Source organism: Manis javanica, chromosome 10 (genome assembly GCF_040802235.1).
Source record: "Manis javanica isolate MJ-LG chromosome 10, MJ_LKY, whole genome shotgun sequence".
NCBI lineage: Eukaryota > Metazoa > Chordata > Mammalia > Pholidota > Manidae > Manis > Manis javanica.
Window position 1 is genome coordinate 98,998,400 of NC_133165.1, and position 25,594 is coordinate 99,023,993.

Below are 25,594 nucleotides of genomic sequence, written 5' to 3' on the forward strand. Positions count from 1 at the left end.
TGAAAGGAGCAAACCCAGGATGACGCACTAACAGCTGTGACTTAGGAATTAACCAACACGCCTGATAAAATCAAATTCAGCACAGCACTGCAAGCCTGCAGCTTCCGAGTAATTCACACAACTGATCAGAAACACATGCAATATAACTTCAGCCCTCCTAAAAAGAAGGACTCCTTGGTTACAGTAGATATTCTCTATTTACAGGTAGAGTTATGGATAAAGAGGACTAGATAAAGGCATTCTTGTAGTAAATGGTAAACAACTTAATTTGTTCTATTGAAGCAGTGTCTGCAGTGAATGAGATAAAAGTTCTGCTTTTATCTCTCATCGATTCTATACCATTCTTCCTAAAATAAGACTGAGCACATCTGCTAATGCCCGAAGAAATGTTAATTTATGAATAAAGTTGCCTTTATACTTCATCACCAGATTTAAGAGTGAAATGATCCTTTCAACCATGTTATTAATTTCTAATTAGTAAATGAAAATAATGTGTTTAAATACCCACAAATCAATCTAACTTCGTATTTCTCGAATTTCCAGACAGAAAGCCAGAATTAGCAAACACTTTAGAGGACTAAACCTGTGATCAAAATATAGGCTTTTATATAAGCTAACCAATAATTATCTTTTCTTTCAAACAGTTAGCTCTCGACAATGTTCCATCTCTGACACACCTGTGACTTGTCAGAACACGCCAGGGAGTCCCCTTTTCTATCCATTAGCTGTCCCCCATCCATGTCTTCTAGTCTCCAAACCCTTCTCTGAAATCACATATACTACCCCTATACTCCCTCACAATTACTTCCACTGAATTTTCTATTCCCTGCCCTCTACAATGAATGAGGAGCCCCAGGAGATCAGAACTCAAAAGGAGAAACAAATAATGCACTCCAGTGTCTGAGGTGAAAGGAAGAGGGGCCCAACTGAAGTTATATTTTTTCCCCAAATACATACCTTAGTGTTACTGTCCTATTACCTGTATACTTATGAGCTGCACTGATTCTAATTTAAGTGACACCACCCTTAGTTTCCTGACTTTCTCACTTCATTTTTCCTTCCTCAACCATCATTGTTACAGGCAGGTGGAGTCCATTGCCTTCATAAACATTTAATAATGGACAAAAGCAAGGGATGGGCACAAGATGGAATCTCTGGCTTTCATACTATCTCTAGTTTTCACCAAAGTTTACCAAAATATACTAAAATAAAATAGAATAGTCTAAAGATTTACAGAATAAGGTCTCAGAGTTGATCAGATTACAGATATCTAAAAAGGAATTAGTTTTTCATTCATTGAATGATTAAATGCATTTACATTAGAGAATTTGTGTTGGCATAAAAATAAATAGGTTTAGTAATGGATTTCATTAACTTACATATAGGATGATCTACTACCTAAATAAAATTTCTGGAAATGTCATAGCAGCAATTAACACCAGAAACACCTTCATATAATAAGAGAACCAATGATAATACATGTGACATTTAGCATCTAAATCTAGATTTAGTGAGGTTTATTTCTGAAACAAATGGACTAGATCAAATTTGCCTGCAAAGGCAAAAGAGAAGAAGACATTTTCCTCCTCCATATATTGGGACACCATGTGAAATATTACCTGTGCCTCAATGAACTTCAGGAGTACTTTTCTAACCTCTGAGCAGGAATGGAGGAGGCAGCTATGATGCTAATGAAAGGGAAAGGTATCTCAAATTAAGTGCAAAACTTAGCCTCTTTGGGTGCCGATATCCTTATCATAAGCCCTAGAATAGAATATATACTCCCTTGAAGTTGATGAAGGTTAAATGAAATAATTTATATGAAAGTATTTTCTACATACTGTATGTAGTGGATATGTAAAGTTGAAATGTCATCTTATTGATGAGGATGATCATAGTAAAAATAGACCAAAATAAGTTGTATTAGAGAAGGTAAGATATTAAGCAAGTCATCACTAAGTTAGACCAAAACAGTCTTAAAAAGACATATTTGTCCAACAAATCGGCTCAAAAGATTGGTTCACATGATATATGTAAATAGACGGTGAATGGCATTAATGGGATCCAAACTCTCCCTCTCCTGGATTTCATGAGGCCCATTCAGAACGAGCCAGGTGGAGAACACCACCAATTCCATGTTCCGAGTCCATCTGTTGGCAGAAATATAATGCAAACAGCTTCATAAGTGCTATTTTCAATGAAATATCACAGAACAGCTTGTCCCAATGTTATTTCTAAAGCTTGCCTGCAAACCGCCTACTGGGAAATCCAACTGAAAGAGAAGAGGGAAGAGAAAGAAGCCCGCACAGACAAGTGACAGGACCGGAAAGAACAAAGGGTAAAGAGAGTCTAGCTGGAGGAAAACGAGCACTGGAGAGAAATAAGGAGTGATGAGAGGTGCAATACCAAACACAGACACAATTAGTTAGAAACCATAAGGAATAGGGAATTTAAAGGAAATATGTCAAAACAACTTGGGCTGGAACACGGAGAAGTGATTGCAAATAATGCAGCATGTCCGGAGAGACGAGGACTGAAAGAGCAGGGAACACCAGAAACATGTAACAGATCGAAGGATAATTATTAACATATCGTGAGGTGAAAGATGTGAAATAGTCATTTTTCTAAGCTTCACTTACTTTTTTCATGGAATAAAGAAATTCATTTTTCTAAGTGGATACTGATTTCAATGTCTATCATCAACTGAATTCAAGGGAAGGAAACATCCTCTTCCAAGTTCCTTCTTTTAACTTAAAAGTCGTTTACATATCATAAAATAGTCCAAGCATTGCAATGTAAGTGTTGTACATGTGCTAATTCAAAAACAGAATACATTTTAGTACAGATGATATCATTCTGGGCACTTACCTGGGGTCGAATGACTTTTACAATATTTTTGAGGGCAGTGTCGGGGGATGGAGGTGAGCAGTCAGGTGTTGGGCCTGTAGAGCTGTTTCTATGGTTACTAGTTCCTGGAGCAGTAATTGCTACCTCAGAGGCATTATCTGTGAATAAAAATAGAACTTCCATGAACCTAATCTCTCAGTTTACCACTTAAGACTTGAAATTACTTTGGTGAACATGAATTGAGATTTCAACTTAAAATTGGTATCAACTATAAGATCATAATGTGGAATATTCTTGGTTGCATATTTTAAATATAATGCTTATGGAATGTTTTGTTTCTTTTAGAATGGTAAAAATAGTAAAAATAGTAAAAATAGACCAAAATAAGTTGTATTAGAGAAGATAAGATATTAAGCAAGTCATCACTAAGTTAGACCAAAACAGTCTTAAAAAGACATATTTGCCCAACAAATCGGCTCAGAAGATTGGTTCACATGATATATCTAAATAGATGGTGAATGGCATTAATTGGATCCAAACTCTCCCTCTCCTGGATTTCATGAGGCCCATTCAGAACGAGCCCCTATAGTATTATTCCAAGAAGAAAGAGTATTATTACTCAATTCATGATAGATTACTCAGCATAGTTGTTAAAACTGCCACTATTATATGAGTGGCAAAGTCTAACCTTAACTAAAAATAACAGAATTTGTTTATATGATTGGGCTAAGTTTTCCTCCATAATCTTTCAAATGGGTATTGATTTTATTAAAAGTAGAAGTCTCTCCGTGAGTAATAAACCCAAATTCAAGCCTTCATAAAGCATTTTCCCCAGAAGTCCCTCAAACTATAGAAAAGCATTCCAGTGAATTAAACCTGATGAAAAGCTGACATCTGTGCAAAATGTTTGTATAATGTGAATAAACACAATACTATCATGCCTGGATAAACGTACTTCTATATGGTCGAAACTAAATGAATGAAATTTCAAAAATCCAAATTAATCCTCTCATATTCAGCATTGGGGGTGAGAGGAGAAATAAAGAGATGACTTTAAAATCAGCAACATGTGTAACATTTTCTTCTTAAATTATCAAAACAAAGTAACATCAAAGATGCAGTTTTGGAATGGTTGAAATTCTTGAAAATGGATAGAAAATGTTCTATGAATAACTCCTACTAGCACATAGAAAAGTTATATTATTTTAACAACAATTTGGCAGTCCTCTATAGCTTTTTATATAAACTGTTGCAAGCTCAAATCTGCAAAAATTTACTTCCCTGTATGTTTTTAATTAGTTACCAATAATTTTCTGTCCTAGTTTGCTGAATTGAAGCAAAAGAGATTGGAACTACAAATTCTTCATAGACCAGAAAAATTTTCTGTTCTAAGGCTATTTTCTACAATCCCAAATGAAAAGTAATAATATATAAAGGCACTTCTTGCTCATAAAAAGTGAGGGGATGAAAACTACCCACCACATAAAAATATAATTCAGTCTCACTGGGGAATCCAGACATAAGCTTTTGAAACAAAAAACATCAGTGCGACACATTGAATTAAATAAATCATTTATAAAACAAGTCTTGGAAGTGTCCAGAGCTCACTCTTGACTTAGGTTTAATGGGTAAGGTGGCATTTGAATCAGCATCTTAAAAACAGGCAGGGTTCCAAAAGTTAGTAATTTTTAGGGGTGGTCTCTGAGTAGGACAGCACAGTATGAGTAAATTCTGAAATGGACAAAACATCAGGCATCAATACAATGACAAAGGAGCTCTGATTCTCCCCAATTTGTCCCTTCTTTTATACATTCAACCCATGTAAAAACATTTATTTGGGGACAACTATGTGCCAGATATTATGTTCTAAGGATGAATGAAAAAGAATCTCTAGCAAGAGGATAGGGGTAGGGAGGGATGAATAGGTGGAACACAGAGGCTTTTTAGGGTAGTGAAGTTATTCTGTATGATATGATAATGGTGGATACATGTCATTATATATTTGTGCAAACCCATAGAATGTACAGCACCAAGAGTGAACCCTAATATAAACTATGGTCATTGGGGATAATGATGTGTCAGTGTAGGTTAGTCGATTGTAACAAACGTACCATTCTGGTTCAGGATGTTGATAGTGACGGAGGCTGTGCATGTGTGGCTGCAGAGGGTATTCAGGGAATCTCTATACCTTCTCCTCAATTTTTCTGTGAACATGAAATTGCTCTAAAAAACAAATTCTAATAAAAACTTTAAAAATCTCTGCCCTTAGGAAGGATACAATTAAATGTGGCATCAGACATGCAAGCAAATTATAATGCAATAAAACTTGAGAATTGTTAACAGATAAATGGAACATGATGAAAAAGCAGAGGGGGTGCGGAATCAGACTGTGTCTGGGAAGGAAGATGGCTGTGAAAGGCTTCAGTTTTCTGGCAAGAGTGGGACAGAACATAAAACATAAGGGCATGGAGATAGAAAGAGCATAGATGAAGCTATTATTTCATATTAGGAAGAAGTTGGAGATAAATTTAAATGAGTAAAAGGTAATGACTCTGTAGCATCTTAGTATGCTGATAGACAGTGACTGCAATGGGGGAGGGGGACATGCTTGAGGACTTGATAATATGGGTGAATGTAGAAACCACAATGTTCATGTGGAACCTTCCTAAGATTGTACATCAATGATACTTAAGTAAAAAGAAATTTAGATGAGTAGGTTTTATAACTGAGTGAAAAAGTGTCATCTCTGCCTTCATATTGTATTTCTCCTTTGCTGACTTAATCTTTGGGTCAAAAAGCTTCTGGTCAGTCCTCCAGCCCAGCACATAGCTGTTAATAATCAAAAGGAATTTTGCTCATGTAAGATTGATTACCCTTACATGAGCCCCTTACCCAAACCTTGCTTCCTTAAGGAGACAGTGTGTGCACAGGAATGATGACTGGATTGTCATAGGTTTACAGGAACATCATAGCCAGACCTATGTCAACAAAATGACTGGAGTCAACTCAAGGCGAGTTTAAAAACCCTCCTCAGACCCTTGCTGACGTCCAGATGTGTGAGTTGAACATCACCTCCTAACCACAGCCCCCTTCTGTTCACCCCCTTTCCCTAACATAAAAGAAGCCTAAAATCAACCCTAAGTTAAGACCATGCTTTCGGGCATGAATCTGCCATCTTCTAAGCCTGCTGGTTTTCTGAATAAAGTCACTGTCCTTGCCCCAGCACCTTCTCTTTCAACTTACTGGCATGTCATGCGGTGAGTGACACAAGCTTGGACTCAGTAGAAGTTGTACAAGTTTATACTTAGTTCTGTAGGCAGTGAAAAATACTGAAGACATTTAAACAGGAAGTGACAGAGTAATAATAACAGCTAATGTTTATTGGATTCCAGTGAAATAATGTTAGGCAAACTAATTCTCCTTATCATTAATTCTCTTTCGTACTTTTCATTGTTATGTCTCTGTTTTGCATTCTGAATAGTTTCTTGTACTCATTTTCTAGTTTATTGGCTCTTTCTTCAGCTGTATCTAGTCTATTGTTGAACCATTCTTAATTTCAATTACACTTTTCAGTTCTAAAATTTTCTTTTTGTTTCTTTTTCAAACATATTTTGTCATTTTTGGCCATTTTTCAGCTTCCTAACATTTTCAAGCTTGTTTTTATTTATTAGAAAATGGCAAGTACAGTTGTTTTTGTTTTTGTTTTAAATCTGTGTCTGCTAATTCCATTATCTAAAGTCTTCATGGGTCTGTTTTTGTGTCTCTGGTTGTTGCTTGTATCTTGTTCCATCATCAGTGTCATTCTCAATTCTGTGCTACTTGTTACTCAACTTTTTGTTAGAACAAGATATACATTAAATATAACTGTGGGTCTTTAGTAAATATTAATTCAAAGAAGCATCCAAACTTACATTCTAATACTAGATCTACTTCCTAATTAGCTGCTAGTTACTACTTATGAATCTACTTATTAATTAGTACCTACTAATACTAGAAGTATGTGGAAAACTTGCCTTTTCAATGTTAGACACTTTATTTAACCTCTCTGGATTCCAGCTTTTACTTTAAAATTGCATATGATTAATAACTATTTTAAAGGTAATTATTGTTTGTGTGTAGATAAAATGAGAATAACACATGAGAAATACTTAGCATGTTATCAGGAACATAGTATGTGTTTTTCCCTATTAAACCAAATCAGAATTAAAATATGGGAGAGGAAAGAAAACCAGAGGTAAAAGCTAGAAAATAAACAGTCATGTTTTGTAGATAGTACATCTAAAATAATGACTGTGAGCACTTACGCAGGATTTAAGACCAGTCTCTTTAAGCTATTAACACAAATTAGTAGGGACAGAATTTAATTCCAGGAATAAGAGATGATCCCCTGAGGAATGACTCACGGCAGGGGCTGGCCCTGTTGCCTGCCTTTGTATCAAGGCCAGAAAAACTGCTGGGTACTCCATGTAGACTTCAAGGCAAGATCCTGAATGTTTCTTATAAGTAATTTAATACTTAGAACAAGATAGTGGGTAATCAAGTACTAAATTTAGAAAAGACTATAAATGTTTCCACCTTCTGAATCCATGATTTGCACCATTACACTGGTAATTTGATTTTATACTATGTTGTATTACTCATTCCTTCCAGTTTAGATAAATTGCATTTCTCTTCTGGACTAGGTAATATTTTTGCAGAGACTTATATTTCCTTTATCCCCTGCATAGCTCTTAGCTCAATGCCTTTAAAAATACTAAGTGAATAAAGCAAAACTTGTGTGTTTTGCAAACTGTGTTATTTGCAGTTTTACTTGTACGTAATGGCAGACATCACAAATGCCCTTCATTACATAGAGAAAGGTGATCTGGATTTTATAATTCCATGACACTTTTGGAGAAAATTTAAATCAGAAGTATATTCTAGAACATACATAAGAGTTTCAGGGAATGGGTTTATTCCTAAAATATCCTTATTATATTATTTTTAAAGATGCCAATTATTCAGTGGACTTTGCAAAATGACAGCCTGTGTCCAAGACAGTTTTACATAGTCAACCTACACTTTATACCTGCTGCTACAAAACATTGCTGATGAAAAGGAAATGAGGTGTGTAAAAATTGCTTAGAGAAAATGACTGAATATACTTGCAATTTCAGATTGAAATAAGAGACTTATCTTCTAGTCAGATTTCCATACTAATACCAATATGCATTATTACTGTCAGTTTCTTTTACAATAACAAGTTAGGAAAAAACCTTCCAGTTTACTTGAGCTTTTAGAAGAAAAGTGTTCTATGAATACAAAGTAATCCATGTCCAATGTTACATTGCAGAATTATAACATCATTCATTAGCATGTAATGAGGAAGTACGGTATACCAGAGACCGTGCTGATTGCTATGTAGCTGACAAACAGGACCAAGATTACTTCTGCCTGGGGATTCAGGAAAGCTGTAATGTAAGATACAGTGATTAAGCAGGTCTCTGACATATTAGTAAAATTTAGACATGAAGAAATGAGCGGTAAGGGCATTCCAAGAGTTGAAAGTAGGATGAACAAAAGGTAGAGAGATAGGAAAGAGTAAGGCACATTTGTGGAATCAAGAAGTGTTTGGTTTGAACAAAATATAATATTCATGGAGGGACTAAGAAATGGTGGGGCTATAAACAATGAACTTCAGCTTTGTCATTAGACAAACCTATCCTGAAATCCTGCCATGTATTTTTTATTGATCTATCATTGGCATAAATTCTTATTAGTTTCAAGTATATTTGTATATTTTTGTATGCTCAAATGATTCCCACAAGTCTGGTTACCATCTGTCACCATATGAAGTTATTATAATAGTATTCACAATATTCCCTATGCTGTACATTACATCCCCATGAGTTATTTTATAACTGGAAGTTTGTATCTTTTAATCCCTTTCAACTATTCCACCCTGTTCCACAACTCCTCCCCTCTCTGGTAACCAACAGTTTGTTTCCTGTATCTGTTTTGTTTGTTCATTTGTTTTGTTTCCAGATTCCACATATAAATGAAGTGATATGGTATTTGTCTTTCTCTAACTTATTTCACCTAGCATAATAACCTTTTGGTTCACCCATGTCACAAATAGCAAGATTTCATTTTTTATGGATGAGTAATGTTCCATTGTATGTATGTATGTGTTTGTGTGTATATGTTATATATATACACACAAACACATACACCACATCTTCTTACCTTTTCATCTATTGATGGACCCTTAGGTTGACTCCATATATGGCTATTAAAAATAAAACTGCAATGAATATAGGACAGGAAATATCCCTTCAAACTGGTGTTTTTGCTTCAAATAAATACCCAGAAATGGAGTTCCTGGATTGTATGGTAATGCTATTTTTTTAATTTTTTGAGGAACCTCCATATTGCATAGTGAATGCATCAATTTACATTCCTACCAACAGTGTAGGAGAGTTCCCTTTTTCCCACATTCTCACCAACACTTGTTATTTTTTGTCTGACTGGCGTGAAGTGTTATTTCATTGTGATTTTGATCTGCATTTCCCTGATGATTAGCGATGTTGAGATCTTTTCATATGCCTGTTGACCATCTGCATGTCTTCTTTGGAAAAATGACCATTCAAATCCTCTGTACATTTTTTAAATCAGGTTGTTCATTTGTTTTTATATTAAGTTGTGTAAGTTCTTTTTATATTTTGGATATTAAGTCCTTATCAGATATGTGATTTGCAAATACCTTCTCCCTTTTAATAGGTTTCCTTTATGTTTTGTTGATGATTTCTCTTAATGTGAAGAAGCTCTTTAGTTTGATTTAATCCTATTTGTTTATATTAGCTTTTGTTGCCCTTGCCTGAGGAGACTGGTCCAAAAAAATATTGCTACGTCCAGATGTCAAAGAGCTTACTACCTATGCTTTCTTCTAGGAGTTTTATGGTTTCAGTTCTTAAATTCAAGTCTTTAATCCATTTTTAATTTATTTTTTGTATTTAAGATAATGGTCCAGTTTCATTCCTTCGCATGTAGCTATCCAATTTTCCCAACACCATCTATTGAAGAAAGTCTCTTTCCTCCTTGTCATAGATTAACTCTTTTCCTTCTTGCCTCCTTTGTCATAGATCAACTGACCATATATGCATGGGCTTATTTCTGGGCTCTCTGGTCTAGTCCATTAATCTATATGTCTGTTTTCCTGCCAGTACCATACTGTTTTGATTACTATAACTTTGTAGTATAGCTTTGTTTTTCTTTCTCACCATTGCTGTGACTATTCAGAGTCTTTTGTGATTCCATACAAATTTTAGGATTCTTTGTCAGGGGTGGAGTTCCCATTATTATCATGCTTCCGTGTTCCCTGATGTCCTCCATCATTTCTTGTAGAGAGCTGTTCAATCAGCCTTCAGTCTTTCTTCAAGAGGAATTGCTCTATGTATGTATGTATAGAGGTATATTTGGTGTGTGCATGGGAGGTGGTGAGTTCAGGGTCTTTCTATGTTGCCATAATGGACACCTCCAATGTAGCATTATTTTGTTTAGAATCTGTGGGTCTATTTTCATACCAGAGATTAATTCATATTCATTTTCCTTACAATCTTCTTGTCCATTTTTGTATACAAGTCATACAAGTATAAAGTTGGTAGTTCACCTTTTTGCGCATTCTCCTCTACAGTTTGTACAGCCTTGATGTTATCTGTTAATTAAGGTTTGGTAAAACTTATCCAATTAAACATTTTGACCATTGTTTTTGGTATCAATTCTCTTCTGCTAATATCTATCAATATACTGAGTTATGATTGGTTGCTTATATTTTGTCCACAAAATTGTACATTTGATCCATGTCTTAAAAGTTTTTGGAATAAAATCATTCATAATATTATCTTATGGTTTCTTAAAATCTCCCGAGTCTTTAGTTACATCCTCCTTTTTTTCCTTAATAATATTTATTTGTACCATTTTTCTTTTCTCTTGGGCAATCTTGCTAGGGGTTTATTTATATTATTAACCTTTTCAAATATTATTTAATTTCCATTATGATTTTGTTTTAATCCTTAAGTTACTTTTACATGTACCATAAGAGTGAGGGTTCTGGAGATACAGTAGCTTAGATGTGCTTCCTTAACTCACTGCAGCCCACCTAGGTGGCACAAGCCATGTAGCTCCTATAGCCAATTGACAAATTGTGTCTGGAGGAAAACAAGAAAGCTATTATAGGACTGTTTCCTTCTGGTATAGGTAAGAGTCCTGGAACGAGTATAGGAATGCCCACAGCAAGAGTCCAAAACTAATGTAGAACACCATCATTCCTGGGAAATTTTATCTAGCAGAAAATGCGATATCCTGAGAGAAATTGTGGCATTGGCCTACATGGTGTACTTGAAAGTGTACACCATCTCCATGACCCCAAGGAACCAAGGACTTGCTGGACAGGTATTCTAAGTTGTGTTCACCTAAAACACTGGGGAAGTTTACAGGTAAGCTTTCTCCTGTGCCTTGACAGGTAATTAATTTGTCTATTGTTACAGTGCTGACCCTAAGAGTCAGAGAATTCCAAATGTTACACTATTCTAAAGACTGCCATTCTTTTAAGGCACAGAAGCAACTAAACCTAAGCCTTAAGGAGTAGACCAAAAAACCAACAAATAAGCCCAAAGTAAATACCTAAGAGGGCCTTGCAACCAGAGAAAGAACAAACAGAAAATTGAAAATGAATCTCTAACAAAATAGAGCTGCCAGTAGAGAAAAATAAGAATTTTTAACAAAATAGTAGGAGAGTTTAAAGATATTAAGATACGGCATATTTAAAAAGACTTTGTGAAAGAGTAACCAGTCAAAAATTTCAGCTGACCTGAAGGTAAAGATGGCTTATTGTTGAATCAATGGCCTAGAACACAAAGGGGGGAAATATTTCAAACTACAGAGCAACAAAAAAACAAGAATTTTTGAAGGCAGAGTTCCAGGAGACCTCTTATACAAATAATAGGACTTCCAAGAAAAGGAACAAATGGAGACATAGCAAAAATTTAAAAGTACAATAAAAAACTCCCTTAATGAATAAAATTCCCTTAGTCTGCATATTGAAGTTCTGGGCAAGATTAATGAAAAAATGAAAAATATGCACATGTATAATCATATACTGGAAAAAGTATATGTGTTAAGGGATAAAAGTATCTCATACAACTTCCAGAGAGAAACTATACATTATTTACAATGGGCAAAGACATTGGTATTAAACTTTTTGTCTCCAATACTGAAACCTAGAGGAAAGTAAATTACCATCTGAGGAAAAAAACCTAGAAGAAAATAAATTACCATCTTAAGAAAGAACTATGAAAAGAACAGACACTTCAAGATAGGTGATGTACAAAAGGAAAAATAATGAACAATAAAACTATCATTGTAATTATCTAATTGTAACTCTATCTAACAGACTCATTGATATTGGCTAATAAAATAGGATTTTAAATGAATCTTGAAATAGATGAGAAATGCTGTAGTGAGCAATCTATTAAAATTCTGGAAATTGCGAGTTTGGGGGAGAGAAGGACGAGGTAGAAGCATTCGACATCTACTTCTGAGAAGAGCTGAAAGTGGGGAATTAAAATTATTGTACAGGTTCCATATTATAGGAGAATGTTGGAGGCTGCTAAATGTCTCCCAATGTCTGCTCTTCCCTTATTTTATAATCGAATCCTCAGTTTTCAGTGAGGCTCAAGTCTACCTAGAACCCTGGCTTCCTCTGCAAGAAACACTGGCCAGATAACTGAGTTCTGGCTAAGCAGAAAGGATGTGTACAGCTTCCAGCCTATGTCCGTCGAGGATCAAGTTTCTTTGTCTCTTGGTCTACTCCTTAAGGGTTAAGCTTAGTTGTTTCAGTGCCTTAGAAAAATGGGTCTCTAGAACAATGGAGCATTTAGAATTCTCTAAGTCTTAGGGTCAGCATTATAGACACAGACAAACTACTTACCTTTCCCTTTCCCTATTTCCTCTTCCCTCTAGCTGGAATATGACACAGGAGGGTAAAGTGTGAATGAGAACAACCTAAGGCTAGTACAGGATAATGCAGAAGCCTGGGTCCTTGAGTTTATGCAGCTACTGTGATACCCCTGAACTCTTTCTGCCTAGAAGGTTACATGAGAAAGAAATAATGTTCTATCTTGTTTCAACCGCATTTATTTTGTATATCAGTTACAAAAGTCAAATTTACATCCTAACTAATTCACAAAAGAAGAAAGCTATCAGAGGGGGTATAGACTCTCTCAGCAGGGTAAATATTTGGTATCTTGTTTTCATCTGATGCTAGAGAAATATATATTTGATTATGAGATTGTAGAAGGGAAGGTAATCCTTACTGTTATAATAAAGACCAGTAAAGCTCCTAAATGAACAAAAGGGAAAAATTATTAGCAACTCAATGAAACAGAAAAATAAGAAAAAAAGAGTGAAAGAGAAGAAAGGAACAAAAATAAATAAGAAACTTAAAGTGGAAGTAAAATCAAACATATCAGTTGTACTAAATATATATAGAAAGAATTATCCCCCAATAAAAACAGAGATGGCTGCAATTAAGGTGTCAGCTGGGTCTGTGGTGTGTCCGAGGTTTGACTGGACAGCTGGCTTCATGCACATAGTTGGAAACATTGGATTCTCATAGAGGGCCTGAGTATCATCTCCCTAGCAACCAGAGGCTTACTCAGTTTCTTGCCGTGTGGGCCCCTCTAAAGCATCTCACAACGTGGATGGTGCCTTCCATCAGAGTGAGTAAGCCAGAGGGCAAGAAGAGCTAGGAAGACAGAAGCCAGAGCTTTTTTTTGTAACCTGATCTTAGAAATAACACCCATTATTTTTGCCATATAGTTTCATGAGAAGCAAATCAGTAGGTCCAGTCTACACACAAGAGGAAGGGATTACACAAGGGATAAAATATCAGCAGAGGAGATAATTGGGAGTTTCCTTAGAGCCTTATTATGAGCACTGTACAGGAAAATGAGCTACTCTTCAACTACTGTTGGCAGCAGAAACAGATAAAGCCATTTTGAGAAACAACAACATTAAGATAAGTGCCTCTGGATAGTGTGACCAACTTACCTTGCTCTACTATGCTCTTTCTCAATTTTTTTTCCTCAGATTTTTTTTTTATTTTGGTATCATTAATCTACAATTACATAAGGAACATTATGTTTACTAGATTCCCCCCGTCACCAAGTCCCCCCACATACCCCATTACAGTCACTGTCCATCAGTGTAGTAAGATGCTGTAGAATCACTACTTGTTTTTTCTCAGTTTTAAAACTGGAAGTCCTATATCCTGGGAACCCCTTCAGTCCTGGGGCTCAGTTAGTCACCCTACTCTGGAGCCAGGCTGGTGGGTTTAAATCATGACTCCACACTTACTAGCAATGTGACTTTGGGTAATCCTTTCATTAGGGTATGCACAAAATCATCCAAACGGAGACACTTCTGAATCAGGAGAGAGTGCTAGGAGCAATTATGTCAGGCCAACAAGCATAAAAGGGAATATTCCAGGGAAACTGGGATGATCCTTACATTTGACCCACACTGAAATTCACCTCACAGAAATAAAAGCACTTCTGTGTGAGATAAGTATACAGTGATGTTTGCTGCTGTTTTGTTCATAGTGGAAAAGCAATGCAAAATCAAATGGACGTTCATCAAGAGGTGGGATAAATCATGATACATAACTATCAAATATTATGCAACATTTAAAAGAATGGGTTATAGTGATACCAACTGACTTAAAGGAAGCCCTTTGAAATATTGCTGTGTAAGAATAATAATATGTAGGAAAATGTATATGATTCTATTTTCATAAGACAAAAGATTTACACTCAGAGGCAAATACTAAGCTTAAGCTCTGGGACCCAGCACTTTCACGGGCCTGTTTCAAGGTGTTGGGAGGGGCCCTGGAAAATGTTTTTGTAAATTTTGTCAAAGTAAAATGTTTTAATAACAGTAAGTTAAGATCTCAGTAAGTAATAACAGTAAGTAATTCCAATTTCCCTGCTCATACTTCTCTTTTTTGGGTAATATATTAGAATGGCAGCAGACATTTTTGGGATCTGGCTAAAAAGACGAGTTTTGCATTCATTTAGTTCAGGTTTGGAGGGATACATTTACAAGGTTTGAAGTCACTTCCATCTACAGTCCGGATGTAAGAATGGCTTCTAGGAAAACTGCCACCTCCTGTGCCAACTCACCTGGTACGTGACTGTAAGGTTTGAGCACTATTGGGATATAAGTCATATTGTGACATGAGTGAGGCCAATAAATATTTGTGTACCAGAAATACTCGATGTGTGCAGAAGTTAGTGCTTGGAAAGTTCTTTCAAATCTTACAGCTTAGATATAAAACAGGGGTCTCATCAAATTTGACAACAATCATAAAAATTAGCAATGCCAACATGGCACTATCAATAACATATTCTGAAGGTGAAAGAAAAATTTATACAAGTTACTAAAAAAAAAACTAATTTTGATCAATCATAGTAAAGACTGATTTATTTAATTTTCTCTCTGACAGCATAGTCCAATATATTGTGAGCCACATGTGTAATTTTAAATTTACTAGTAGCCACATTTAAAAATGTTTTAAAAATAGATAAAATTAATTTTAATAATATATTTAACCTATTTCAATTACTAATAAAATATCTTTACATTCTTTTTTTATGTACTGTCTTCATAACCTGAAGTATAATTAATACTTCCAGCATATGTAAACTTTCATTGAAAACATATGATCTGTATTTACATTTTGTAAAATCACTGTCAAAAAAGTAGATTCATATGACCAAGTTGTTACAAATGTAGTTTAAAGTTTTCAAATAACTGAATGGAGAAATAAAAGATCATTTTCCTTTAAAATTTCCATCCACAATGACAAAATTGTTTCATCACTTTTAGAAGAATTGATTTGACTTTGACATAAAATAATTTCAGCTTCAAAACTATGTCTGGCCAAGTTAAGTTCCCTGACTGAGGCTTACTGAGAGAAAAGTCAAAGGAGTATTGACTAAATTTAAATTACAAGCTTGGATCCTGCTAAAAATTGTTTTTAAATATTTTGTTGGACATTTAATTCTGATTTTAATAATTTTCAGATAGTTTTTTGGACTATTGAGAGCAAATTTCTTTTCAAGTTTTCTGTGTATTTGCGAAATTACCTCTTATTATTTTCCATTCGATTTTCTTTAAAACATATTTTTAGACAACAAATAGCTTTTTTGGCATGCTCTGCTATGGCAAATCACAGCTGCCATCATCAGGAAATCTGTGACATTTTTATTTTCTTTCCTGTTCTAGTCATTAAGTGTGTGAAAGGTGGAAAAAAGGATGAGGGGAGGGAAATAGGACAGCCCTGGTCACTTTAGGAAAGCCCCAGCCCTTCCCTGGCCCCCTGGAACTCAAGCCTGCTGGCCCTCTCCAACTGTGTAACTGCATAGAGAGGACTTGGAAGTGTCTACAGGTGGTTGACAACAGTGAGAGGACAGCCTTTGCCTGCAGACAATGGTAATCTCTATGAATGGTTATAACGAAAGAAAAGGTTGCAAACTAATAAGTATGGTACTTTGGTAAAAAGTGCGTGCGTGCGTGTGTGTGTGTGTGTGTGTGTGTGTGTGTGTGTATGCTTTCTTTTTTCTATTTAAATACTTTATTTATTTATTTTATTAAGGTATCATTGACATATACTCTAATGAAGGTTTCACACAAAAACCATTGTGGTTACTACTTCACCCATATTATCAAGCCCCCCTCATATCCTATTGCAGTCACTGTCCATCAGTGTAGTAAGATGCCACAGAGTCACTACTTGTCTTCTCTGTGCTACACTGTCTTCCCTGTGACCCACCCCCAACACCGTGTGTATTAATCGTAATACCCCTCAATCCCCTTCTCCCTCCTCTTCACCTGCCCTACCCACCCCTCCCCTTTGGTAACCACTGGTCCCTTCTTGGAGCCTGTGAGTCTGCTGCTGTTTAGTTGCTTTAGTTTTGCTTCATTGTTAGTGTGTATGCTTTTCTAATGCTTATATGTGTAAAGAGATAGTTAAATACATACTGAGCTGTTAGCAGTGTTTAAATGAAGGTGGGTTAGGAAGTGGGGACAACTGGGTCAGGCAAAATGGGGGCAATGATTAGCACCGCCTTTATGAAATTATGTTTTGTATTGTAGGCTTTAATTTGGTACTGTAAGCATGTATTTCTTTTATTATTTATAAGCCATCCAATATAGAAAAACCTTTTTCAAATATTACTAGTATGATTTATAGTTTTTTATTGTTGATTCATAATTTCATTATACTATCATCAGAGTCTGGGACCTTATTCTCTTTTGTGTTGATTCTGCCTCTGTGACCTACTAAGTGGCCAGTTTTTCTAAGTGTTCCATATATGTGTGAAAAGAATATATAGTATTCTCTATTGATGAGTACAGAATTCTAGATAGGTCTATAAAATCAAGCTTGTTAATTGTGTTATTCAACATGCTAAATTCTTATGTTTCATTTATCATTATTCTGAATGAAATATGCTATATTAAAATCTTGCTCAAACTGTGATTTCAGTTTTTCTTCAAAGTCCCATCAGTTTTGGCTTTTAATATTTCAAGGTAATGTTGTGTGGGAAAAACGTGTGAGAAAATTTATGATTTTCATATATTCTAGATAGTGTGTTATATCCCTTTATTGTTATATAGTATTCCTCTTTATCTCTTTTAATGTTGTTAACTTTCAGTTATATTTTGACTGATGACGTTGCTGCCATGTCTCTTTTTAGATCGGCTTTGCTTGATCTTTTGGTTTTTTAACCTCTTTGTGTATTTTGATCTGCAAGATTTTTAAAATGAACTCAGCATGATCATCTTTGTCTTTCATTAATGATTTTCTATTTTGTGGTTTTGGTTTGCCCTGCTTACTGTTGGCTTCACTTCTTTTATCCCAGATTTAGAGTCATTTTATTAATAAAGATTCTTCAATCTTTTATTTTCCATTACTGATTTGGAAGATACAAATTGTTATTTCTAATTTTTATTGGTTTCTCTTAAAATTTTTACTAGAAATGTGTTTAATCAAAAACAGAAGTCATTAGGTATCTCTGTTTCTGGTTCTTTAGCTCACATTACTTACTCTCTAATCATAAACTTCTATTTTCCTTGTTTTTATTTTCTGGAAATTTAACACCCTAAGATGCACATTTTCAGCAGTGGGCCTGATTTCTGGCTCCCACTTTGAGGAGCTCTTTCAGACTTCATTATCCTGAAGGATGCAGTCTGCTTACAGATTCTGCCCAGTCACCAGCTGGACTGCCACTTCAGTTCCACTTTCTATTTGTGTTTCTAATCCAGTTAAGCATGAAGGCATTTCCTTTGTCTTTGAGCACAACTAGAATTTTTAATTTTCTCATTTTATATTTTATCCCTCTTCATTGTTTGGATGCATTGGAAAATAGGGGAAAGGTTGCCCTTGCCAAGTTGATGGGTCTTATTACACTTTATAATCAGAAAAATATATAAGTGATTTAAAAATCAATATAAATCTTTATACACCAAATATTCACTCAAACTTATGTAAGAGCTATGCACAGAAAAAAAAGGGGGGAGGAAATAAACCAGAATGTTAACATTAATTAATTTCTCTGATAGGTAGAATTCAGGGAAAATATTTTGTTCTTTTTACTTTTATATATTGAATAGAATTACAAAAATAATTTATTCAATTTCATTATGAGAATTTATTATAATAAGTTCTATATAAGTTTATTCACAGAACCCAGAGAATAAACTACAGGTGCCATTTAATTACGTAGGTATTTCTATGCTTTAAATTCCTACAGAACCATTTACTTCATTACTAAGTATTCATCTAGCATCTCTTATGTCTCTCACCTATGAATAGAGGAAATGGAAAAATGGAATGCTAAAAACTGTCAAGAGCAGTGAACTAGCCGGAATTTCTTTCCTTAGAAGATTTTGAAATAAGCAGACATTGTCTCAGGTAAGCATGAGGATCCTGAATCACTATCTCAACTGAAGCATACTTTGAGTACTCTGACCAAGTGTGGAAAAGTTGATTTGTTTAAATTGAGACATAGCAATACAGAAATCTTTCTGAACCAATGAACTAATTTTAAATAGTTAATAATCATTAAGTAGTTATCAATTTAATAGCTTAGTTTTAATAATTATTATGTCTAATATGTCTTCTTTTTCTTTATGTCTGATATTCCTAAAGACCTGGAAAATAGCAAGTCCTCAATAAGTAGTTGTGGAATAAATGAATAATTGAATGAATGAATGACCTTATTAAAAAAGACAGTTTTAAACAGGATGGAACCTACAGGAAGAGCTATGAATCATATACGAAGAGTGACAGTGAACTCCTAAGGCCAGGTTTACTTTTGAATTTTTATCTCTTTCAACAAATGATTCATCTATTCTGATTTAGTTTCCTCAACAGTAATAGAAGATATGATGATAAATGTGATGAAATGAGAGATCTGAAAATATTTTGTGCATTCGTTTTTTACTGAGATTAAATAATGAAATTATTTTTAATTCTCTATTTTTCTAAACTATTCAAACCTAGCATGTTAATAACCAAAAATATACCTAAGAATAAGCTATTTTTGTCTTTTCCATGTTTTTATAAGTGGTCTCTGAGAGATCAACAGAAAAACAATCTATTATGAGTTACTTGAATTTGTGTATTTTAATATAAATGTAATATATTAGATAAAATCTAGAATAAAATGTACTATCCATTTTTTAAAGTACAGTGTGACTGTAGTTGTATGTCAGTTAATTTTGCTGATATAACTTAATTAAGAGTGTAGGAGTACATGAAAAGAGAGCTGGTAGTCTTAGAATAGTATTACATTAATAATACAGCACGTATGGAAAAGAATATAAAATGAATTAGTGAGCTTACCAGTATCTGACATGTCTACATAATGTAGGGAGAAGAAGAGAAAATATGAGACTACATATGCAAGCATTATGCATGATTTCCTTAATATTATATTTTCAGTATAATGTTATTTCCAGCTTAAGGTTGTATGTATCAGCTGCTAAACACAACAAAATTAGTAAGAATAAGTCCATTAAATAACAATTCAATCACGAGAATGGGGTGAAATTACACAATAGTAAATTCCCATGAGCTATAATGGTATTGCCCTTTTTAGGAGCAATGAGAATAACTCTTGTCAGGTGTTCAATCAGTACACTAAACAAGATAATCTAAATTAAAATATTCTTAACTATTAAAAAAATAGAAATTAAAAACCTGTATCTTTAATGGATGAAGGGTTATTGCAAGATAAGTTTCAATATTTTACAGACAGTAGCTATCCTTAGTGTATTCAACTTTCTTTCTTCAAAGGAAATCACCTACACATTTAACATAAATTGGATAGATGTGAATTGCTTTGACATGACCTATTTTAACTTTATAGAAGACTAAGTTATTTTTAATTGTTTTCAATTATAAAAGCAGTACGTGTTAACTGTAGAAAATCTGGACTATATAAAATGTTATAAAAAAAATCACATGTAATCCTAGCATCCACAGATAATATTACTAATATATCTTTTTGGATTGATTAAAACATCCCCTAGTACCACTCCACAGATGGGCACAATGCAGATTTAACTACTAACCAAGTTTCCAACACTTCCTATCTTGTTCTAAAAGAAAAATTCTCTTTTTCACTAATTTTTTATTGACATGTAATATTGTTTTACATGAATCACAACATAGTGATTCAATACAGTTATCTGTATTATCAGATGCTCACCGCAACTAGAGCAGTTACTATTTACAAAGAAAGATGTCACAAAATTATCAACTATATTTTCTATGCTGTACTTTCACCCCTGTGACTAATTTATATTATGATTAAGATTTTGTGCCTCTTTAGTCCCTTCACCTATTTCACCCACCCACCCCAGCCCCTTCGCATGGTAACCACCAGTCACTTCTCAGTATCTGTGAGTCTATTGCTGTTTTGCTTGTTTTGGTTTGGTTTTACATTCCATTTATAATTGAAATCATATGGTATTTGTCTTCCTTTGCCTGGCTTATTTCACTTACCATAATACCCTCAAGGTGCACCCATGTTGTCACAAAAGACAAGATTTCTTTCTTTTTTATGGCTGGATACTATTCCCCTGTGTATGTGTACCACATCTTCTTTATCCATTGATCTATTGATGGACACTTCAGTTGCTTTCACATCTTGTCTATTGTGGATAACATGGCAATAAATACAGGAGTGCATGTGTCTTTTCAAATCAGAGATTTTGTTTTCTTTGGGAAATTATTGTTTCCCAAAGTGGAATTACTGGGTTGTATGGTATTTCTGCTTTTAGTTTTTTGAGGAACTTCCAAACTGCTTTCCATACTGGCTGCACCAATTTACATTCCCACCAGCAGTATAGTAGAGTTCCCTTGTCTATTCTGTCAAATTTCAAAAGAATCTTAAAATTCCATGATTAAGTAATTAAATAATTAGTTCATGGATTGTGAATATGGTTAAGAATATGACCTCTAGAGCCAATAGCCTGTATGCAGAATCCAGCACTGACATTTTCTAGCAAGCCCTAAACCTTTCTGTTACTTGTTTCCCGTATCTGTAAAATGGGAACAATGATTCTAGCTACTTCATAAGTATCTTAAGATTAATTTAATATGCATGAAATAAATATTCAAAAGTATATGAAAAATGAATATATTTTTCATCCATATTTATTGAGTGTCTTTTATGTGGCAGTGATTTTTCTAGACATTCTAGTTATAATATTGAACAGACAGGAAAGATTTTGAACTGTTTAAGACAAATAACTGAAAAAGAAATGAAAATAATCCCAAAATAACTATATCATTTCAATCAAAGTCAGGGCTATAAAGGAAAGGAGAATGAGAAGGTGCTAAAAGAGTAGAAAACAGAGGTGTCCACGTACTTAGTCTGGGGCACAGGTGTGTGTGGGTGCCACAAAGGGGGTGTCCCTAAGGAAGAGTACGAGTTATCTACTTGGAGGAATGGCAAGAAAAGGGGACAGTAGAAGCAGATGCTGGTTCAGACACGTGAAGGCCCATGGGTAGGAAGGAGCTTGCCCCTATTAAAGAAGTAAAAGGAACTAAAGAGGGCCAGTGTGGGAAGGTGGAAACTGGTGAGAGATGAGGCTAAGGATGATGAAAAAAATAGCACATCAATCTGGGCCTTTGAACCTTTTAAGGGATTTGGGTCATTTTTTTAAGCACAATGGCAAGTTACTAAATGGTCTTAATCAGGGGAGTGATACAATCAGATCTGTAATTTTTTAAAGATTGCCTTGGCTGCAATATGAATAATAAATTCATGGAAGGCAAATAAAATAATATTTTATTATTAAACTATCCATAAGAGTGGTTGGTGTTCACAGAGATTAAGAGAAGTGGATAGATTTGAGGGATAGACTATGTTACAGAGTTAACCCTGACCGTACTATCTATTCCAGTTAAAAACCACAAGACTGGGTGATTAATTGAATATGGGAGTTAATAGAGAAAGAGAGGGCAGGAATGACACCTAGGCTTCTGCAATCAGATGAATAATTAAGTCACTTACCTAGAGAAGGAACCCTGCAGGAAGAAGAAGTTTGGGGAGAAAGATATGAGTTTAGTTTTGGACAGGCTGGGGTAAAGGTGACTTTAAGTCATACAAGTGGAGATATTCGGTAGATGGTTGGATGGATGGATGGATGGATGGATGGATGGATGGATGGATGGATGGAAGGAAGGAAGGAAGGAAGGAAGGAAGGAAGGAAGAACAGATGAGGCTGAAGTGGAGAGAAGCTGTCTGAAACAGAGAAAAATCTGGGAGTCTTCAGCACATTGACTGTAACAGAAGCCATACTATGGATGAGAAAATTTAGGAAGAAGGAAAAGTATGAAGAACAGGTTGGACTTTGCCTGAGTCTTGAGGAATTCCCAGCTTTAGAGCCATTCAGATCATTGTTGACTGTCAACACGGATAGGGAACAGCGTACCACCATGAGGATCTTTCTTGGACAGCAAAAGGAAGGAAAGGGGTAAAGATGGAGGTGCCACTAACCTGTGGAACGCTGAGAGGTTAAGGGAAACGAGGATTGAGGAATGTCCTCTGGACTTTGTGACAGTAAGTCATTAATACCTTTTGAAAGCACATTTCAGCAGAGCACTGAGGAAACCTGACTACTGTAGACTGAGAGGCGAAAGGGTGGGAAAAAATGCATACATTGGGAATGTGGGTGGACAGAGAGAAGAATGGGAGCTGAGGAGTCAGGGGAGGTCAGAGAACTTTCTAATTGTTCTTTATTTGCTGCTTTCATTGATAGTTGTTACTGTTGTTTTTATTCTTCAGATGGCAAACACTTGAGCAGATTCAAGTGTTAAGGTGCATGATCCAGTGGAGGATAATTAAAAATGCAGGAGAGAGAAGGAAGGAATGAGTCGAGCTTCTGAGAAGACAGAAGCATGCATGGCACACAGAGGAGAAAATGCCCCTTGATAAGAAGAAACCCCCTCTACTTAAAGATAACCAGAGGAGGAGGCAAAGAAAGGTGCAGGGGTGGTTGTATTTGTAGATTTGATGGAAGAGGTTAACAGAGTTCCATCTTATGGCTTCAATTTTCTTTAGCAATTAAAATATGAGGCTGTCTGCAGAGAGTGAGAGACAAGGGAGAACAAAGTATCAGAGGTGTGAGGAGAATAGAGAAAGCGGGGAATGTGTGGGAGTGTGAAGGGCCCACTTCAATTTGGTAAGCATGAATTTATGAATTAATGAATGTTTGCCTTGTTATTAGACATACAGTGACATTGTAGGAGAAACTCTGTTCCATAGGGGACTATATATGACATCGGAAAAAAAGGCCTATTTCCCCCACATCATCACTTTAATAAGAGTTCATTGTATTTTTAGAAATCCTATTATTCTAAAATTCATGTTATTCATATGTAGCACAAGTAAAATTGATTTGAGGGAAAAAGAGTATGATTTTCTTTTTTGTTTAGGATGCTGTTTTCCAAATATAGCCAACTTCCACAGATTGGAACAAACTGAGACAGTTATATTTTCAAATTGGTAAACTGTCCAGATGGTTGAAGTAGGTAGTTAATTTACCAGGACTTCACTGCAGGGACTGCTGCCCCAGTTCACTTTCTTTGCACCCCCTATAAACTAACACTGGGTCACAAATTTACCATGCAGAGGTCTGCTTTAGTAAATGGCTGAGACAGAACTGAGCACACAGCAAATGCCAAATAAAGAATTGCTGTTTGATAAAAATGGTTCTTATCAGCAAGGCCAGTATTTGTATGTAAAAGAATGCTTCCAAGGGGCTTAAAAATAGTTTGCTCTCTTAAATGAGTTAAACATACCCACAGAAATCATGTTGACACTACCCACTTGCTTAGCAAAGATAAACATTTGTCCTAATTCGGTCTGAATCCTTTTAATTTCAAAATTTTGGCATTAGAATTAAGGCAGTTCCACCATTTCAAAAACTATTTTGTCATAAATAAGTTACAGAATCACCCTCACATTACTACCTGTTTCAGGATGGGGGAGGTGTAGTGGGGTGTTGAGGATTAGTCACCAGATGACATTTTCATTTCAGGTTGAGCACAGTCCAGCAAGCACATTAGCAAATTGAATAGATGTAAGCAAGACCCACGCTATCCTGGCATGGAACTATCGACTGTGTCCTTTTTATCTGAGATCATCTATTCTCTTCAAAGAAGGTTGGAAACAGTCTTCATTGGTGTTGTTGTAAATTGCTCATTAATCAAAATGGATTTATTGAGCATCCATGGTGTGCAAAGCCTGTACTAAGTGATTCAAAATAACAGGTTGCCTGGTTACCATAAAATGGAAAAATTCCCCCGTGAAGATTAAAATTAAAAGAAAGGCAGATAAAAAAACATTATCTTTGAAGGCATCTGACTATTTCATAAGGGCTTTCTCTGCCATCATAGCCATCTTTCTTTTAAAAATAATGTTCATTCATTCACTCACTTAATTATCCATTCATTTATGCTATTGAGTCACCACCAGATTATGGAAGGCTCTTTGCTTGATGCAATAAAGGAAACAAATATGATTCAATATTGATTGTATAAACATTAGTCTCGGCAAATTTACCAAGCAAGTACTGGACTTCTGTTGATTGTTATTTAACAGGCCTAGCGGTAGAGCAGTATCATTCTTCATTCCATATGAAATCTGTAGTCATTGATGCATCAGAAAAATGTAAAATGCTCTTTGCAAAGAATATCCCTCATTTTCTGGTTGAATTGTAAAATCTTGTTGAATATAAATTTACTAATAAGTTGCTTTCATATTTAAATTAAGATTGAGGATATGATAAAAGTTTTTCTTGTGGTCAGGATGAGATCTACTTAATACTAGTTCATCTAGTTAATAAACAGAAGAGACCACAGAGGGGAACTAATGTGCATACTTAACTATGATTTTCTGAGAAAATGCATACTCTATGCTCATGAATGACAATGACAGTCACAACGGAGACCCTCAAGCTGCTTAGGTTCTGAGATAAGCAGACTAGACAAGGTCTGTCCTCATAGGCCCAGGCACCCTCACCCACCGCTCCTTTCTATGTATTGAGTTTGTGTGTTCAGTTACGTCCCATTCATTTCCTAGGGCTGCTGTAACAAAGTATTACTCAGTGGGTGTGGCAAACCACAGAAGTT

The 25,594-nt window shown here is 35.2% G+C and overlaps 1 protein-coding gene across 14 annotated transcripts in view; it reads right to left on the reverse strand.

The window, feature by feature from the left end:
- ANKS1B (ankyrin repeat and sterile alpha motif domain containing 1B) overlaps positions 1-25,594 on the reverse strand; it is a 995,298-nt gene that overhangs the window by 594,649 nt on the left and 375,055 nt on the right. For all 14 annotated transcript variants that reach the window (XM_073213673.1, XM_073213674.1, XM_073213669.1 and 11 more), the window contains exon 11: positions 2,869-3,005. In XM_073213673.1, coding sequence (XP_073069774.1) covers positions 2,869-3,005 — 137 coding nt within the window. The remainder of the gene's footprint in view (positions 1-2,868; positions 3,006-25,594) is intronic.